General features: G+C 44.1%; 1 protein-coding gene and 1 pseudogene across 1 annotated transcript in view; one reads left to right on the top strand and one right to left on the bottom strand.

Annotated features, from left to right (window-relative positions):
• Positions 1 to 1,313: 1,313 nt before the first annotated feature.
• EGLN1 (egl-9 family hypoxia inducible factor 1) overlaps positions 1,314 to 20,424 on the top strand; it is a 72,379-nt gene continuing 53,268 nt past the window's right edge. The window contains exon 1 of the mRNA XM_075532059.1: positions 1,314 to 2,656. Within this exon, the coding sequence (XP_075388174.1) occupies positions 1,718 to 2,656 (939 nt within the window). The 5' untranslated portion in view covers positions 1,314 to 1,717. The remainder of the gene's footprint in view (positions 2,657 to 20,424) is intronic.
• LOC142429794 (fas-activated serine/threonine kinase pseudogene) lies at positions 13,138 to 18,724 on the bottom strand (annotated as a pseudogene).

Below are 20,424 nucleotides of genomic sequence, written 5' to 3'. Positions count from 1 at the left end.
TTTTGGTTAGCAGCCAATGCTTGATTGGGATTATTTTCCACTTTCCCTAGATTGGATCCCCAGTATGCTATTTATGTAGCAGAATTTAATGGAAATGGAAACTTCTGTAAAGTTGATAAAGGTATCTTTGTTTTTTAACTCAAAGACTGCATTGAAAATATTCTACATAGCGATACACAGTAATTTCCTTATGTTCGCTTTTTGACCTACACATGTCAGCTCTTGGGATGCAGGTCTGGAAGGCTATTATCTCAAGAACTTCAGTTTGTTTAGATGATATCCAAGTCTCTACATTGATGAGTGCTGACTAAGACCGAAAATCTAGATATTTTTATTGAGATAAATGGCAGGTGTAAAGAAACACCCTGGCTGATTTCTGGCACAATTTTTATGTTTTTACCTTTACAAAACAAAATTTTAAAAGTTGTTCATCTAGTCATGCCCATTAAACACTAAAATCCACTTCTTAGCAGTAGATACACCAGTTTGAATTGAAGGGACTGACTATGGGAATTGAATGAGCATGGATTAATTAAATTTGGCTCCAAACTTTTTTTTTTAAACACCGAGCAGAATTTCACAGGGATAAAAAATAGTAAAAACACACCAAATCTTAGTACCTTGAGATCAGATTCAAAGGGGCCACGGGAGCTTGGATGAACACTAGAGTAATTTATTTTTTGTTGTTTAACCATTTCAGGCCTTCTTGAAACAGAGACTGTATGGTGTACTAGAAAAAGCAGCCTTGGAATTTGACAGCCCAATCCCTGTTTTCAGTGCCAGTTCTGCGTGACCTTGGGCAAGCTGCTTGACTTCTCTGAATTTCGGTCTCCTCGCCTGCGAAACGAAGATGGCCATAACCACCCGGCCAGAAGAACCCACCCAAGAGGCCCGAGCAAAGAGCAGCCACGGTTCGTGTTCAGCTGTGCTCCGCAACCATTTCCCAACTGGCACTCTTCCCCCAAGCAGGTGGAAGCAATGTCTGGGTCACCGGCTGGACCCGGGTGCCGCCACGTGACCCTGCTTTCGCATGGACGCGGCCTGCCCCGAGCTGTCCCCGTGCAGGCCGGGGCTGGCGGTGGCAGCGGCCGCCAGGGCCTCTCCGCGTCCCGGGGTCCGCCAGGGCGGAGGGCGGGGGGAGGCGCTGGGGCGCGCGGGCCCGGCCGGCGGTGCCTTTGGGCAGGCGCAGGGGCCCGCACGGTGGCCAGAGCCACCGCCCCACAGGCGCGCGGGCGGGCGTGCGCGCGCGGCCTCGCCCGCCTCCTGGCCTTCCCCTCCCCTGGTCCCTCCCTCCCTCCGCCCGCCCGGGTCGCGGCAGGGTCGTGGTGTACGTGCAGAGCGCACAGAGCAAGTGGCGCCCGCACGCCCTGCGCTCTCGCGAACTGGCTGGGCCCGGCGGCCGGCACGCAGGGGCGGCAGCGGCTCCGTGGCGCCCGGGGGGAGCCGAGCGACCCGTCGGTAGCCAGGCCGCGCTCCCCGAGCGCTCGGCGATGAGGCGCTGAAGCGGCGGCCGCCGGCCCTTCGCGGCCCGGACCCGAGGACTAGGAAGCGGCGCGGGCCCAAGCGCGGTGGGGGACGCCGGCCGCCTCTCGGAGGCCAGGGCCAAGCGCTCGCATGGCGCAGTAGCCGCTCGGGCCGCGCCCCGCCGTTGCTCCGGCCCCAGGCCCGGCCGTCGGACCGCTACCGCCCCTGCTCCGCCGCCGCCGCCGCCGCCGCCATGGCCAATGACAGCGGCGGGCCGGCCGGGCTGAGCCCGAGCGAGCGCGACCGGCAGTACTGCGAGCTCTGCGGGAAGATGGAGAACCTGCTGCGCTGCAGCCGCTGCCGGAGCTCCTTCTACTGCAGCAAGGAGCACCAACGCCAGGACTGGAAGAAGCACAAGCTCGTCTGCCAAGGCAGCGAGGGCGCCGCCGAGCCCCGAGGTGCCCCTGGCCACGCCGCCGCGCCCCACCAGCCCCAGCTCAACTCCGCCAGGCCGCCCGCCGCCGCGCCGCCCAAGCCCGGGGGGCCCCGGGCCAGAGAAGCGAAGAAGGCGCCGGCGCGCCGGGACGCGAACGCCGCCGAGCCTCGCGGGCAGCCGGCCGCCGCAGACCCGAAGGCGGTCCAGGCTAGACCCGAGCCCGCGGTGGCGGCGCCGGCGCCTGTGCCGCACACCGGACCGGGCAGCCCGGGGCCGGCAGCGGCCGAGGCGGAGGCCGGGAAGGAGGAGCTGCTGGCCCGCTCGCAGCTGTACCGAGAGAAGTCCAACATGTACCCGCCAAGCAACACCCCTGGCGAGGGGCTGAGCCACGGGGGCGGCCTGCGGCCCAACGGGCAGACGAAGCCGCTGCCGGCGCTGAAACTGGCGCTGGAGTACATCGTGCCGTGCATGAACAAGCACGGCATCTGCGTGGTGGACGACTTCCTCGGCCCGGAGACGGGCCTGCGGATCAGCGAGGAGGTGCGGGCCCTGCACGACACGGGCAAGTTCACGGACGGGCAGCTGGTCAGCCAGAAGAGCGACTCGTCCAAGGACATCCGCGGCGATAAAATCACCTGGATCGAGGGCAAGGAGTGCGGCTGCGAAACCATAGGGCTGCTCATGAGCAGCATGGACGACTTGATCCGCCACTGTAACGGGAAGCTGGGCAACTACAAAATCAATGGCCGGACGAAAGTAAGTTAAGTGTGTGCCTAGGGTTTGCACTGGATGCCCCTGAACTCAGGGCGCCACCTCCGCACGCGTGCGACGCGGCTGCCTAGGTCCGGAGCGGCATTTCTCGGTGTAAGTCTGTAGCCAGCTAATCATTAGTACCCCCCAAAGGTAGAGGACCCAGCCGGTGTATAAAGTGTATCTCCTTAGCTCCATTCTCTCTCTCCACTCCCCCCGCCCCCATTTAGTTCTTGCTAACAGGCATTACCATGAGATCGTGTGGCTTTGGAGTTAAACTCTGCAGACCTCCAATTTGCGTCGAAAGTTTTTCATTCTTCAATGGCACTATCAATTGCAAATTAACCATGCTGGTGCCTTAACCCCCCAAGGCCAGTATGAGAGGACTACCCCTAGCAAGTGCTAGTGCTTGCATCCCTCTCTGCCTTGCGTTTGCCTAAACGCTGACACTTCCTCAAGTGTTTGAACCATTCTTCAGATTCCGATTAACAGAGGCCAAGACTGGTGTCTAAATAAGAATCTGCCAACTGGTCACAAAAAAGTCCATTTAAAATAAGCATTTAATCCAAGAACAGCTTGTCTTCTGGAAGAACCTAGCTACTCCCCTGGCCCTTTTATATAGCACTATCATCCTCCTTGTCCCTTTCGGTTGAAACTCACTACAAAACAGAGAAAAAAGTATTTCCATTACCAGATGGCTCAGGCTAGGTAGGTTACATTTTTAGACAGGGTTTCCTTGATTTGCTTTCATAATCTAATCCCTCTGTTTTTCAAGAGCTCTTTTGTAGTTTCCTGGAAAAATACATGGGATTGCAGAGGCAGGATTTATTTTAACCTCTCAATTTATTAAGATAACTTTGTTTCTCTTTGCAAATACAAGTTTCAGGTCCTACCTAGTCCTGTCTTCCTTCCCTCCCTCCCTCCCTCCCTCCCTCGCTGATTATGGTAAACACTAGACTCTTTCTTCTTTCATGTACTCTCTTGAAGCCCTTTTTCATTTAACTTTCCAGATCTAAATCTTTTCTTTGTACCTAGCTCCTCCATGCCCTCACCCTGCTGCTCCACCCATCTCACCATCAATCTCTGCCAGACTGATTTTTGAGATCTTGTTTGGGGAGATAGTTGTGCGAAGATGTCTGTACACAGTGAGACCCTTTCCAATATCTCCTTTGTGTGTGTCAGGACATCTATCTAACCAGTCTTTATGTGGGACTCCCATACTGCCTGAAAGACTGAGCATAATCAATGTCGAAAGGGCTGAACAGGAACATTTCCCAGGAGAAAAGACACTGAAGTCTAATTTGCATGTTGCCACTTCAATGCTGGCTGAAAGGCACTTGTCTTACTATCATGTGGTCTCAAATAAGTGAACATTTGTCTAATATTCAACTAAAAGAACAAAGTGGTTTGATTAAACTGCAGCCTTGCTGGTCTTGTAAGATTTTCACTGATACAAAAAACACTGTAATGGATCAAATCTGAATATGGTCACGAGCAGGAGCTAGCTTGGGGGAATAATCAAGGGCTTTGAAGATGGACCACAGTATGTAGTGGGCACACAAGCCTAAGCTGGAGCCATGATGAACATATTCTAAATCATCTTTACTCTGTCTTTAGTTAATTTAGCTTTTCAGATTAAGATCGGTCTTCATTCTCGTACATGTGTGTCCACCTGCCCTTCTCAGGAAAGGATTCTTATAGCTGTTGCTTCTCACCGAGAGATTTAGAAAATAACCATCTCCTTCCTAGTTGCTGAAGGAAATAGTGGTTGAGGTTTCAATCACTTGACTACACATCTCATCATGTGGTAAGGAATGAGGAAAGGAAGAATGAATTTTAAACTCTTTACATTTTTAGCCTACATTTATATCAATTTGAGGGACATTATTTTAAATGTGAATACTCTTAGGGAATTCCTTTCATTGTACTACTTGGCTCAGTTTTCAGTTATCATGTTTAATTCTGCTATTTAGTACAGGCAGTCCCTGGATTAAGAAGGAGTTCCGTTTCTAAATATGTCTTTTAAATTGAATTTGTGCTGAAGTAAGAACAGTTAAGTAGAGTTAATAGCTGATCCCAGCTAATGTTTGTCCTAGTATATAATGTACCTTTCTATGCATAGAAACACTAAAGAAAGACTTCCTGTTGCACTAAAATATCTTAAACATAGTAATACAGGAATAATAGCATCATTGTATGTAAATAATTATCCTCTATGATTGATTTATTAATTTTTCAATGACTATACAATGTGGTTAACATTGATTGGGCTGATAACCACATTGGCAGCAGTTCGAAACCACTAGACACTCTGTGGGAGAACGATGAGGCTCTCTAATTCTGTAAATCGTTACAGTCTCAGAAACTCAGTAGGGCAGTTCTACCCTGCCATACAGGGGCATTACGAGTGAGAATTAACTTGATGGCAGTGAGTTTGATTTTTGGAGTTTTCATACAATGTTTATTTCAGGTAGTGGTTTAAGAAGCCATTTTTTTAATGTACCTGACTCATATTTAAGTATTTTAAAAAGGAAAACAAACCCAAACCTACTGCTGTCAAGTTGATTTCAACTCATAGTGACGGCCCTATCATGTTTCTGAGGCTGTAAATCTTGAAGGAAACAGACTACCTCCTCTTTTGCTTATGCAGCAACTGATGGGTTTAAATGGCTGACCTCTCAGTTAATGGCCTAACATTTAACCTAACCCACTGTTCCACCAGAACCCAAAGCCGTGTTCACTGACATCACTTTGACACAGACTCACAGTGACCCTCGAGAACAGGGTGGGACTGCCCCTGGGAGTTTCCCAGACTAAAACTTTTTTTAAATCATTTTATTAAGGGCTCATACAACTCTTATCACAGTCCATACGTAATCAGTTGTGTCAAGCACATTTGTACGTATGTTGCCATCATTATTCTCAAAACACCTGCTTTCTACTTGAGCCCTTGATAATAATAATATCAGCTCCTCAATTTTCCCCTCTCCCCCTCTCCCTTGATAATTTTAAATTATTATTTTGTCATATGTTACACCATCCGATGTTGAGACTAAAACTCTTTATGGGAGTAGGAAGCCCGTCTTTCTCCTGCAGAGTGGCTGGTGCATTTCGAACTGCTGGACCTTATGGTTAGCAGCTGTGTTAGACAGGGTTCTCTAGAAAGACAAAACCAGATTGCTAATAATTATATATATATTTATAAAGATAGATATATAGCACAAGAAATGAACAGTTAAATTATATATAGATAGATATATAATACAAGAAACAAGAAGTGAACAGTTAAATTATTAAGCAGTACAAATGGCTCAGTGCAACTCACTCCTGTGAGAGAGTTGTGAGACACTGGCAGTCCTTCAAGTCTTGAGGGCGGTCCCGTAGTCCTCTGTAGAGAGATCTAGGCTATCCCGGCACAGGCAGCAAACAGCAAGGCAGGTCACCAGCAGTAAGCCAGGTCACCAACAGTCAGACCCCAGCTCAAGAGATGTAAATTCCAATTGTGTGGTCTTAAAGGGACCTCAAATTACAGCAACACAGTCCACAGGTTAGATGTCCCACAGGTAGTGTAGCCTGCAAATGGAGGCACAGAACAAGCAAGGCAGCCGCACAATGGTCCGAGGATCAAAGAGCGAGAGACAAGAAAGGTGAGGCTTGCCGAGCCATTTATATCGCGGCCCTTCAATTAATCCCACCTGTGTTTATTGGCCAGGCTGGCACAATAAACTATCTCAGTAGCCCAGTATGCAACCACTACACTACCAGGGCTCTTTAATTTATGTATGACTCTTAAGAAATGGTAGAATATTATGTGTAATTGCAGAGAGGATCTTTCACTTACCATTTTTATTATCCTTCACAACATTGTAGTGATTTAAAAAGTAACTTGCCTCAAAGTAGGTACCAAAACCCGTTGCTGTGAAGTCCATTGCAAGTAATGGCAACCCCAAGTTTGTCAGAAAACTATGATCAATAGGCTTTTAAGTGACTGATTGTTCAGAAGTAAATGGTCAGGATTTTCTTCTGTGATGCCTGTGGGTAGCTGCAAACCTCCACCCTTACAATTAGTAACAGAATATATCAACTATTTGTATCATCCAGGGACTGCTTGAGGTATAGGTAGTGATAGTGTGATCCTTGTGTACAGGCTAGGGAAGCCTCTGCCTGGTGGCTTATGGGTTGTAGGAATCACAGATGACTTGAAGGAAGAAGACGAGGAATGAGGATTATGAATAAATGTTGACATTTTTTGTTGGGAGTTTTTCTACAGAAAAGAGATTAAGGCCCCACACATATGATTTTTAGAATTTAATCTGAAGATATTGTGTTAAATTGTGCACAAAGAAAAAAACTAATAAAATAGATTGAAATCAATAGCAAATTATATTCTTAAAATTTTTCATTACCATTGCAGTTAATTAGCTGTGAGTGATTATAGGTCTTAGAACAAAGAATAGGAGAAAAAATTCAGGTTATTTTATTAGGAGAACTATAGAAATGCACTAGCAATCCTCTTAGATGTTACAAAGAAAGCAAACAAGTCTCCCTCTCTACCTACTTCCACTTGCTTTATACTATTTGCATCCAAAATATACAAACTGAACGTGCTTGTTTTTAATCATTTAATGGGTATATCAGCATTTAAGATCAAAGTCAGCTTTTCTATGTTTCAGAAGCCTGAAAACACAAGAACTGAAGTAGTTCTGTCGGCTATGAAGGTGCATTTAGAAAGATGCGTGTGAACTGAAAGGATATAAGATTGCAATGGTACCAAGTTCAGTTTTATAGGAAAACGTTTTGTATGGTTATTTTTATTCTAAAGGAATTTTATTTTTAATTTTTGTGGAGTCATATTTCAGATTCACAACTTCATTGTTACGTACTTTGCTATATACTAAAACTTCATTTTTATCTTCGCATTGGGCTGTGATGCGCAAGGTCCGCAGTTGGAAACCACCAGATGCTCCCTGGGAGAAAGGGCTTTCTACTCCCACATAGAGTTACAGCCGGAACTCCCCAGGGGCAGTTCTACCCTGTCTTGTAGGGTTGCTGTGAATCAGAATTGACTCGATGGCTGTGAACTTGGTTTTGTGTTTTTTTTATACCGTATACTCATTTACTGCCATTGCATCGATGTTGACTGATAGTGACCCTATAGGGAAGAGTAGAACATGCCTCTTTGAGTTTCCGAGACTGTAACTCTTTATGGGAATAGAAAGCCCTGTCTTCTCCCCTGGAGCTGCTGGTGGTTCCGAACTGCTGACCTTGAGGATCACATAGACTATCAAATAGTCTATAGTTTATGTATATAGTACATAGATTAAAATGGTCTGTATACTAGTATCTAGCACGAGGAGCCCTGGTGGAGTCGGGGTTACTTGTTTGGGGGGTTAACTGTTGGGTCAGCTGTTTGAAATCACCAGCTGCTCTGCTCCAGTAAACAGTGACAGTCATGGAAACTTGCAGGGGCAGTTCTGTCTTCCCCTAGAAGGTACCTGTGAGTCAGCTTCGACTTGATAGCAGTGAGTTGTATAATAGTTTATGATATGGTAGATAAAAATCTAAACTAGTAAATCTAATCCCAGTTAAAAAGAACCCATAAACTTTAAGATTACAATAAAGTTCCTTGAGAATTAAACTAATTTGCTATACAAAATGTTTTTCTACAAACCTGAATTTGATTCCAGTGCAACCTATTTGTCTTTCACTTCACACGTATCTCTCTCTTCACAGTGGGCTGCGAACCCCTAGGTCAGCTTTTTGCAACCAGCAGAGAGTTCGTCTCGGACACCCACAGAAGCAGTGTTTTACTCTGTCCCGTAGGGTTGCTGTGAGTTGGAATTGACTGATGGCAATGAGTTGGACACATAGTAAGCCACAAAAATATCCTACAAAACCTAGTCGCATGGAAGGAATGTAGAAGAACATTTATGCTGCTGTTAGACCTGAGTTGGATCCAGGATCTGCCATTGGTCTTTTAGCCTTTCTGAGTCTCCATTGTTTCATTGTAAAATAGTTTTAAAGGGTTCCTGTCTTTTTTGTCTCTAGACTTTCTGACTTCTAATAGTTCTGTACTTTCCCTACCTTTTATCCCATCTTATAAATTGGAGAAAAAAGAGAATGAGCATTTATTTTTTGGTCTAACCACTGCCTCTAACCCTTGCTCTAACCTTACCTACGTACATACTTATACATTAAACGACACCTCAGGAAATTAGTTGTTAAATGATTTGTTCACGGTCATAGAGATGGTAGTGACAAACTGACATTTAATTCAGCTCACCTGTATTTCTGAAATTTTACGCTGCATTTTTACCCCTAATCATGTTTTATTGTGTGGTTGTTGACGATATATAGCAGAATTGGTTCAGATCCTACAATTTCTCCACAAGTTGTTTGGAGATCTTGTTTACATTCTTCACAATACGTTCTTCTTCTTTTTTTAATTTTAGCAGCTTTATTGACATAAACAATAATTCATATATCATAAAAATTCAATGGTTTAACCATACTAAAAAGTTCTATAATCATTACCATAATAAATTTTAGACCTTTCAAAAGTTCTTATATTCATTATGATCTCTCCATTTCTTCCTCATCTCCCCAAATATCTGTAAGAAACTATAGAAATATCTGTAAGAAACTATAGAATGGATTATAATAAAAGTTGTATGAGCCCCTAATAAAATGTTTAAGAAAAAAGAAACTATAGAAATATCTGTAAGAAATAAAATATCTGTAAGAAACTATAGAAATCAGCAGTTCACGTATTGTGGTCTAAAAAGCTAGCTAATACTTGTCTAATTTCATTTTCTCAACAGTATTTTAAATTTCATACTACTGGCCAAACTATTGATATTATCAGAAGAATTACTTTATGCCCCACAGGGATGATTTATAATGTTCTCCAATAAAGTGATTATGCTGCCTCTAAAATGAACAAGAAACATAGACCATAGAAATAAGAATAGATTTTTCATAGCCCAAGTCTAACAGCAGTTGGTGCTTATGACATAACCTTGCTCGATACTCCACCTCGTGGACTGATCACTGTAGATACAGATGCTATACGTGCAGGGAAGAAATGAGATGGTACCTGGGTATCAGACGGAGTAGTACCTGCAGTCTTAAGAGCCTGGCCTCAGAACGAGGAGCATCTAAGTGCGTTGTCAACCAGGTCCACATCGAAGAAGTAAACCAGCCCATGTGATCAAAGGATTGTGAATAATCAAAACAAATCTGGAGGGGAGAATAGTATCAGAGCTTAAATTCTGAAGACCCAAATTTACAGAAGGCTAGATGATAGGGGAAGCACAAAATATATTTGCAGGAAAGCCACAGGGTTAAGCCTTTCCATAGTCTGAGGGTGTGACTACCATGCTCTTTGAAGAGAGCACTGTAAAGTCGATTATAGCAGATGTGGTTAGGTTCAAATTGAACATTTTCCTTTTGGCCCATTTTAAATTTGTCACAGTTTTAAATATTTTCTGTTTTCTTTTTTATCGTGTAATCGTTGTTGAGCTTTGTTTCTTTTGTTTGAATATATATGAAGTACAGAATAGTTAAATCTATGGAATTGGGACTTGGATTGATAATCACCGAGGAACATGGCAGGAGAAGTTGAGTTCTAAAATTGACTGTGGTGATGATTGTACAGCTCTTTTTAATATAAGTGAACGCTTAGATTGTATGATATATTAATTATATGCTAATATGAGTTTTCTTAATTATTTTATTAGGGGCTCATACAATTCTTTTAATCATTTTATTGGGGCTCATACAACTCTTATGACCATACATACGTCAATTGAGTAAAGCACCCTTATACGTTTGTTGCCCTCATCATTCTCAAAATTCGCCTTCCGCTTGGGTTCTTGGAATCAGCTCATTTTCCTTTTTTCCCTCCCCCACCCATCCTGCTACCCCCTCTCTCATGAACCCTTAATAATTTATAAATTATTATTTTATCTTACACTGCCCAGCGTCTCCCTTCATCCACTTTCCTGTTGCCCATCCCCCAGAGAGGAGGTTATATGTAGGTCCCAGAGATCGGTTCCCCCTTCCAAACCCCCTTCCCTCCTGGTATCGCTACTCTCATCGTTGGTCCTGAGGGGTTCATCTGTCCTAGTTCCCTGTTTCCAGACCCCTGCTGTACCGCTGTACATCCTCTGGTCTAACCAGGTTTGCACGGTAGAATTGGGATCATGATAGTTGGTGGGGAGGAAGCGTTTAAGAACTAGAGGAAGGTTTTGAGTTTCATTATTGCTACACTGAACCCTGTGTGACTCATCTCTTCCCCACTACCCCTCTGCAAGGGATGTCCAGTTGTTACAATTGGGCATTGGGTCCCCATCATGGACTCCCTTCATTCACAATGATATGATTTTACCCTCTGCCTTTGTTACTTGAAACTTGGTTCCCTCTGCCCTTCATGGTCACACATGTTGGTGTGCTGCTTCCATGTGGGCTTTGTTGCTTCCGGACTAGATGGCCGCTTGTTTACTTTCAAGCCTTTGCGTCCCCAGACGCTAGATCTCTCAATAGCCGGGAACCATCAGCCTTTTTCACCACACTTACTTATGCACACATTCATCTTCAGTGTTTATGTGGGGAAGGTGATCATACAATAATGGTTTTTGTTCTTTGGTGTCTGCTACCTGATCCCTTCAACACCTCGTGTTCACTTAGGCTGTGTGCTTCTTCTCTGTGGGCTTTGTTGCTTCCGGGCTAGATGGCCGCTTGTTTGCCTTGAAGCCTTAAGACCCCAGATGCTATATATTTTTGATAGCCGGGGACCATCAGCTTTCTTCATCACGTTTGCTTATGCACACATCTGTCTTCAGTGATCATGTTGGGAAGGTGGGTATCATGGAATGACCGTTTAGCTGAGCAAGGCGCTATTGTATTGGGGGAGTGTGCCTGAGGAGGCCCAATGTCCACCTGCTACCCTACTACTGAACCTATAAATATATGCACATAGGTCTATTTCTCCCATAATCATAAATATATTTACATATGTACATGTCTGTATTTAGGCTTCTATGGGGCTCATACAATTCTTATCACAATCCATACATACATCAGTTGTGTAAAGCACGTTTGTACATTCATTTCCCTCATCATTCTCAAGACATTTGCTCTCTTTTTAAGCCCCTGGAATCAGGTCCTCATTTTTGCTCCTCCCTCCCCGCTCCCCCTTCCTCATAAACCCTTGATAATTTAGAATTATTATTTTGTCAATAATTTCGTCATATCTTACACTGTCCGACGTCTCCCTTCACCCACTTTTCTGTTGTCCGTTCCCCAGGGAGGAGGTCACATGTAGATCCTTGTAGTCAATTCCCCCTTTCCAACCCACCCTCCCTCTACCCTCCCAGTATGGCCACTCACACCCCTGGTCCTTAAGGGATCATCCACACTTGATTCCCTGTGTTTCCAGTTCCTATCTGACCAGTGTACATCCTCTGATCTAGCCAGACTTGCAAGGCAGAATTGGGATCATGATAGTGGGGTGGGGAGAGGGGAGGGAGGGAGGGAAGAAGCATTTAGAAACTAGAGGAAAGTTATATTTTTCATTGTCTCTACATCACACCCTGACTGGCTCATCTCCTCCCTGTAATATAAGTTTTTTAAATGAAATTACTAACAGAGTTACTATCTTTATAGTTGAACCTTATCATGCTTTTCCTATAAAGGTATACCCAAAACAAAAAAAATCCAACAAGAATAACAAAATAAAACAGAGAAACCTCAGTCAAAAAGAAACCAGAGAATAATAAAAACAAGAACAATTTAAAATGGGTCAAATGGGAGAACAAATGATAGCATGTTAAATTTTATATTAACTGCACACTCATTAATCCACTTCCTACTTACTTGAATTTGGCATATTTTATGCTGTTTTTGAGGATATAAATGAACATTTGTGACTTCCTTTTACTTCTCCCTTTTACTCCCTTTGTGATTTTACTGGCTTATCTGACATTCAAGTTTGCATTTTCCTCTTTAAATGGGTAATAGCTTCTAATTTCTCTCAAGTCAGAAGAACCAAATGCACTGGCATTGAGTGGATTCTGACTGGCCTATGTTTGATGGGGTAGACCTACCTTTACAGGAGCAGAAAGCCTCATCTTTCTCTCTTGGAGCAACCAGTGGGTTTGAACTGCTAACCTTGTGGTTAGCAACCCAACATATAACCAACCCACTATGCTACCAGGACTAATATTGCTAGGTGTTCTTCATTTGAATCTTTTTTTTCCCTCTCAAAGTCATTTTCTCAAAAGCAGCTTTACTTTCTATTGTTTCCTTAGTAGGAACTGTCTTCTCCCTCTGGGTTTTCGATTAGCATGTTGCCATGTCCTTAGATCTCCACTACTTCTACCCGCCCCCCTCCACACCCACACCCTATCAGGCTTGGAATCTGTTGATCAGTTTTCCTCTTCCATGTGTTCTGGAGCCTGTCATTCTACTAGATTGATGCTATTGGCTTAGTCGTTTTCATTGTTCATGTAGGTCTTTAAAACGATACCAACTGTGCAGTCTCTTTCACTCTCATTCTGGAAATATTGTCCATCACTACAGGATGTTTGCAGGTAATTAATTGCGTCATGTTCACAACTTTGCCTCTTGACTAAACTCCTTCGTTCTAAAAAAACTGACAGTGAGCCAACTTCTCCATAGTTTGCTCCGTGCATATAAGCCGCGTATATTTCCTGTTGGAAGTATCTACTTCAAACCAAATCGCAATTACCATAGTTTTATTTCTGAAGAGCATGGATAGATCTGTAGCTCCTGTTTGCTTTTGAAATTATTAATATTTATGAGTTTGGGTCACGTTTTCTTTATTGTCCCAGATCCAGTTTCTTTACCAAGACTTCATACATGTACTCTTGTGCCCTTTTTTGATAAACTTTGTACTCATGTATTTATTTGACAAATGTGAATTGAGTGCCTTCCATGTGCTAGGTACTGTTTTAGGAGCAAGGGATTCTTGAGCAAAAAGCGTGTTCATTTAGAGGTAAATTCTCCTTAGGGTAGGTGAAGAGTGGGAAAAGAAAGTCAAATAAATGCATTTTCTAAAAGCCTAATAATGGATGTTAGATATGTTAATTTTTTTTAAAAAATCAAGGTAAGGTGACAGTAATCAAGAGCTATTCTTTAAGTTGAGATTGATAAGAGAATAAGATGAAATTTCATTAGAGACTCAAATACAGTGAGTTCTGAGTTAGATATGTGGGAGAGCACTCCCAGCAGAGGTATAACAGGGCAAATACAGCAGCTTTAAAATGGACTCTGCATAGTGTCCGGACAGCTAGGAGGCTACTGTGGTTATAGCCAAGGACGCTTGATCGGAGATGTGATCAGTGATACAGTAAAATAGGAACTGAGATCAGGTTGTGTGTAGAGCTTTCCTTTATGGAAGGACATCGGAGACTTTATTTTAAAAGGCTACTTGACTACTGTGTGCTCACTGTGAGAGAACGAGGGTAGAAGTAGGAATACCACTTAGGAAATTCTGACATACATCCCTCACTTCATCTGCCTTCAAGTTGATGCCGACTCAGTTACCCTTCAGGACAGGGTAGAAGTGCCCCGTGAGTTTCTGGAACCTTATGGGAGTAGAGAGCCCTTTTTCTTTTCCTCAGAGAGCATGGTGGTTTCAAACTGCTGGCCTTGTGGATCGCAGCCCAACTTGTAACCACTACTTCACCAGGAAGATTCGTCACTAGACACTGGGGGCTTAAATTAGAGGAGTGGATGTAGTAAAAATTAGTTGGACTTTGGCTATATTTCAGGTGTGAGGTATGTATGAGGGAAAGGAAGTTGTCAAGAATGACCCTTAATGGTGCCTCTCTATGGTTAACTGAGCATTTGGATAAAAATAGATTGGGCTGGAGAATGATGCTGGCAGATTAGAATTATGAGAGTTCGATAATAGAGTCTCGGGACTCTATAGACTTTCTAGAATCCTGGAAGCTGGATGAACCTCTGAAAATATTGCCCTGAAATAATTTTCAAACCTGAAATCAGAAGTATCTCCTAAAGTCTTCTTAAAAACAAACAACCGTCCAGCTCAGGTCCTTGAGTACTGCGCTCTTCATTATCTGTCTGATGTGGGCTCCAGATGATTACGGCAGCTCCAAGGGTTAGGTAGGAAACTTAGCGGGGCAGTAACTTGAGGTGAACGAAGGAGGAACAACTCAGAAAGGGAGGGTGAAAATGATGGCACAACTCAAATAATGTAATCACTGTCACTTGTGGTTGCAGGAAATGTTGAATTGATGCATGTTGGCTGTATATATTCTGAATAACAACAAAATAAAATAAAAAAACAAACAAACCACAAAGATTAACCTCAAAAGTTTTGTCTTGAACCATTAGAAGAAGATACTGTTTTGGTTTTTTTAATCGTTTTATTAGGGGCTCATACAATTCTTATCACAATGCATACATACATTAATTGTGTAGAGCACATTTGTACATTCATTGCCCTCATCATGCTCAAAACATTTGCTCTCCACCTAACCCCCTGGCATCAGCTCCTCATTTTTTCCCTTTCCTCCCCGCTGCCCCCTCCCTCATGAACCCTTGATAATTTATAAATTATTATTTTGTCATATCTTGCCTTGTCCGACGTCCCCCTTCACCCACTTTTCTGTTGTCCATCCCCCTGGGAGGAGGTCACATGTAGATCCTTGTAATAGGTTCCCCATTTCCAGCCCACTCTCCCTCTGCCCTCCCAGTATCGCCACTCACACCACTCACTGGTCCTGAGGGAGGAGTCCGCCCTGGATTCCCTGTGTTTCCAGTTACTATCAATAGTTACTGTTTTATCTTTTTCCAACTCTTCTGCATTTTCTCTTGTCACGGTTTTTCAGTTTCCATTATGTCCTAGCCAAATCTAGAGGGGAAAAAATGTATCCTTCAGAGTTCCACTTTCTTTCAGATTGACTCTTCTTGCTGTCAGTACTATTGTCCCTATTAGCCCTTTCTTTCTTCTCCCTGGCTTTCTCTGACCGCATGCGTCAGCGCTCCTGCTGGCCTGCCTATAGGAGCGACTAAAAGAACTTGTATCTTCTTTCTTGCGTGGGTTACTCATGCAAGATGGTTTGTGGGTATAAGCCCGGTAAAAAGGAATAGTGTTGTTAGTTGCTGTTGAATCAGTTTTAAAATTTCATATTCTGAAATTTAGAAACATTGGAGAAAATGGATGGCTCAACATAAGGCAAACATAAATTTGGATTCGGCGTCAATATAAAGTCAGGTGTTAAACATTTTCACTTATATGCATTGCTGAAAATTACAGATAATTAGGGAAAGGTGGAATGAACATTAAAAACAATTTCCATTGCTTTATCAAGACAGATGACTATGTGATATCTTCATAGTTGGAAGTAGAGAAGAATAGCCTTCATTATAGTTTGTTAATTAACTGCCATCAAATCAGGCCCTGACACATGGTGACCCTGTGTATTATACAGTAGAACAACTCCACAGGCTTTCTTGACTGACTCTTTACAGAAGCAGGTTGTCAGGCCTTTTCTTGTGTGGAGTTGATGGATGGGTTTGAAACACCAGCCTTCTGGTTAGCAGCCAATAGCAAATCACTTGTACCACGAGGCTCCTAGAATTATAGTTTAGGGTCCATATTTAATTGTACAAAATGATAACAGACATACGAGCCCTTCATCTACTTAATGAGCCCTTCAGTGGAGCCTGAGTGTGGAATTCAAATAAAAGTACTAACTACTAAGTGGAAGTGATAGTACTAATTAGAATAGAGTATCCAGGATTTTAAACTGGCAAATAGGAAAGAACTAGTTAAGTTTGCAGAATTAGAGTATTGACTATCCAATTGAACTTTTTCTCATCAATAATTGATGCTTTTAACTTTCATCTGTCAATGGTGGCTAGAAGCTCTGGTTCTATGCTTTTGTCATATAAATGTTTGTCTCTACAAGATTAAAATAGTCTTCTTTTTAAAGTCTTCTATTGACTTGTTAGTTCTATTCCTCTGAAATAGATTTGAAAATTTTAAGATATCAAACTTAGTGCGCACACACACACACCTCCCAGCAAGACCATGCTTTAATCAACCACCCTACCTCTAAAATCTCTGGCTACATATTTACTACCTTGGGTACCAGCTTTTCAATGTGTTTTTGTTTTTCCCTCAGAGTTTCCTTTTCCCCCTCAACTTCTAAATATTTATTTATTTTGAAGGAGAGGGAATTCAATGAGCATCAAAATAGAAGTGCGCCAAATTGCAAACTCTACTCCCTCCCTTGGGAGGGGGATTCCTGACCCGTTGTGCATCCCTTCATTGTCTTCAGGCCCCCAGCAGAGGCCCAGAGCCTTTTGCCAAAGGCAGTTCTTCAGCTGGGAGAAGCCTCGCTGTGACTCCAGTTCCTCAAAGGGCAGCAACAGGAACTGGAAGCCCATCAGGCCAAGGTGTCCTCCTGTCAGGGGCTGAGAGCCTGGCAGCACCCTGCCATCCTGGCAGCAGTGCGAGCATTTCCTGCAGCAGCCTGATTACCTTTGGGTAGAGTCTTGGGTAGTAGGGCTTAAGGTAGCCTAGCCTTGAGGACGGGACTGTGGTAGATATGGTAAGAAGAGATCCTGCCCTCGCTGGAAGCATAGTACCATTACTTACACACGGCAGGGAGTCTGTCCAGTAGCCTGGAGACACAGCCAGGCCCTGGTGGTGCTTCTCCCCAACAGCTGGTGCAGCCCCTCAGCTACTATGTCCTTGTGACTGTGTTTACAGCAGGCATGGTTAGTGATAAGTGGCTAGGGGAAGATGGACACTGCTGCCTCCTGGGTAGGCAGGGACCCCGGTATCCTGGGAGTTCCAGCTCCATAGCTGTGTTGAGCAGGGAGAGGTAGGAACCCCCTGAGTTGATGAAACCTGGTGAGAAGACAAAATGCAGGGCTCTAAAAGGCAGGCACCATAACGGGCACAGTGACATCGATATGTCGACAGCATCCAGAGGTGCCAGCCCTTTCTCAAGATAGGACATGGCTGCTGGTTCAGATGGAAGCAGATAGTTCAGCTGCCACAGGGTAGAACCAACATTTGTATCACCTTGCTATTGAGCTGGGCTTTCTGGACAGCCAGGAAGTGAGTAATGGCTTCCAGAAGTTGGGCTCCCACAGTCCTTAATGGGCTAGGTGCTGGGTCAGAGCACCACTACGTGAGAAATTAATTCCTTTGGTTTGCCTCAGCCAGGCTGGGTATGAGATGCTGCTGTCGAACCACAGGAAAGGGGGGCAGCTTGGAGCAGCTTCCAGTCTCTGCCCACCAGGAATGACAGGCTGCAGAGGGGCGGGCCCAGGGCACACAAGGGTGGCCTACATGATGGAAAGCCAAGTAAGACGGCAGGGTGCAGACATCTGTGGATGGTGTGAATGTCAGTGGAGGAACAGTTTCAGATGATGAGCTGGCTCAACTTGTGCGGTGGTGACGGGCCCCACCGGAGGGCATGTGACAGAGACCCGTGAGCTGACCCACATGACAAAGTAGGGGTGGGTACTGTCCTTAGTGCGGGATTCTGGCCCAGCCATAGAAGTAGTTGTATATTAATGTTCAATTCTGAGCGCTCTGCTTATTGTCAGAGACACATGTATGTTGTAAGAAATTTAAATTTGTCTTATGTAACTATTGCTGTGTAACAAATCACCCCCAAACACAGTGGCTTAAAACAGTATCTACTTATCACCACACCGTTTCTGTAGATAGGTATCCAGACATAGCCTACCTGCACTCGCTGTCTCACTGAAGGCAAGGGGTTCGTCGCTGAAGGCTTGGCTGCATTACGAAGTGGTTGTTGACGGCGTTCAGCTCCTCCAAGGTGCTAGGCGGACCTCAGCTCTTGCTGGGTGGGCGTCTCCAAGAGTGTCATCAAGATGACGATGAGGCAGAGAAGGCCCAGTCTTTTGTAAATGAATCTTGGGAGTGATGTTTCCATCAATTTGCTCTGTTCCTTTAGTTAAGAACAAGTGAACCAGATACTCAGCTTCCACGTAGGGGAAGGAATTGCACAAGGGTGTAGAGACCGGGCTCCTTGGGGCCATTTTGGAAGTTTGTCACACAGCTTAGGTGCTACACCTTCATTTGCCCACTGCACACCTCTACTCCCTTTCTTCACGTATACTTTGCCTGTGAAGAACAGCACTGCAAATTAGACATTTCTTGGTGATGGAAATATCCTGTATCTGCATTATCCAATACTGTTGCTCCTGACCTCATGGGACTGTTGGGTCTTTGAAAAGTGGCTAGTGTGATTGTGAAACTTAATTTTCTAAATCACATTTAATTTAAATTAATTTCCATGTAAATAGCTACCGAGGGAGGGCAGCAATCTCATACACATGGATAGCTTAGGTCTAGAATAGTAAATCTGTAAAGATTTTCTCAATTTCTCATTTTTCCCCCAACTCACCAGAAAAAGCAATTTGTTCTTTCAGCCATATTCATTTTTCTAACTACAGTAGATACTGATTCCTTCATTTGTTCATTTACTTAGTCCTTAAGTTGGAACTTCCTTTGTATTGTCCGAACCTGAAATGTTCTTTATGACCTGTGGTTTGAATTCTCTTTTCAGTCGAGCTCTACTCTTTTCTCCTTGGGCATGATTTCATGCTCATGGAAGCATAGGGTCTTAGATGAATCTGCCTGTGTTCAAACCCTTGTGCTGTTACGTAATTGCTCCCTGATGTGCAGTACATTTTCTCGCAGTTAAAGCACCAGCTTTCTCATCAGTATAATAAGTGCTAGTAATAGCACCTAACTCAATAAAGTCTATTTGATGACAGGTGACACAGTACAAGAGAAGTGTTCAGCAGATAGTGTTCAATAACTATTACCTGTAGCTATAATTACAAGAACTGACGGTAGTAACAGCCATGGCTTCAGTATGAGGACTTGATGACGCTTGAACGGTCTTTAAGGAGCCCCGGTGGCCTAGTGGTTAATGCACTGGGAAGCTAACCACTAGATCAGTAGCTGAAAGTCACCAGGGGCTGGCTCCAGGTGAGAAAGAGTTACTTTGCGCCTGTGAATAGTTCATCTTGGCCAGGGGCAGTTCTACCCTGGCCTAAAGGGTCCGTGTGAATTGGCATTGACTTGATGATGAGCTTTGTTTTTCTAATCTCTGCGTGGCAGCTGTGGAGGACTATTGGACATCATGTGACTACACTCGCATGATTAAAACTAAACTTTCATTTTGGGTGGGGAGGGGCATTGAAGAGCATTGTTTTGTGGGGTGATGGGGGGGCAGGTTTAAAATGAGTGCTTCATCTGTCTGTGAACTTTGTTTCTGTTTTGAATTATTCAGAGTGCCTCCTACGTTCCAGGCTTTGAGGATAGCACGATCCTCATGTGACCGTATCCTCTTGGTCCTTTTGCTGACTTGTCTGAGAGGAACAGCTGATCCCAAGGGTGGTAGAAGTTCATGCGATACTCTAGGAGCACATTACCTAATTTACCAGCAGGCCAGTGACGGCTTCCTTGAAGAAACAGTCATTTAGATCGAATGGTGAGCTCGGGAGTAAGTCTAGAACAAGGTTTCAACCTGGACAGAGCATGTTCAGAGCAGTGCTTCCCAAAGTGCAATAATGCTTTCCGGGGTCACTGGAGCAATGTCGGGGGGGGACTGCAAAAGCAAACGCCTATATTTTATTTTGTGTAATGGGCTATATGAAAAAGTTTTTAATTGTGTGTGTGGGGGTGGTGCTGAGGCTTTTTGGTTGGTACATCAAATAAGTTTGAGAAC

Source organism: Tenrec ecaudatus, chromosome 1 (assembly GCF_050624435.1).
Source record: "Tenrec ecaudatus isolate mTenEca1 chromosome 1, mTenEca1.hap1, whole genome shotgun sequence".
Lineage (NCBI taxonomy): Eukaryota > Metazoa > Chordata > Mammalia > Afrosoricida > Tenrecidae > Tenrec > Tenrec ecaudatus.
Note: the sequence above shows the minus strand (reverse complement) of the source record. Positions and strands in the feature narration are given on the sequence as shown.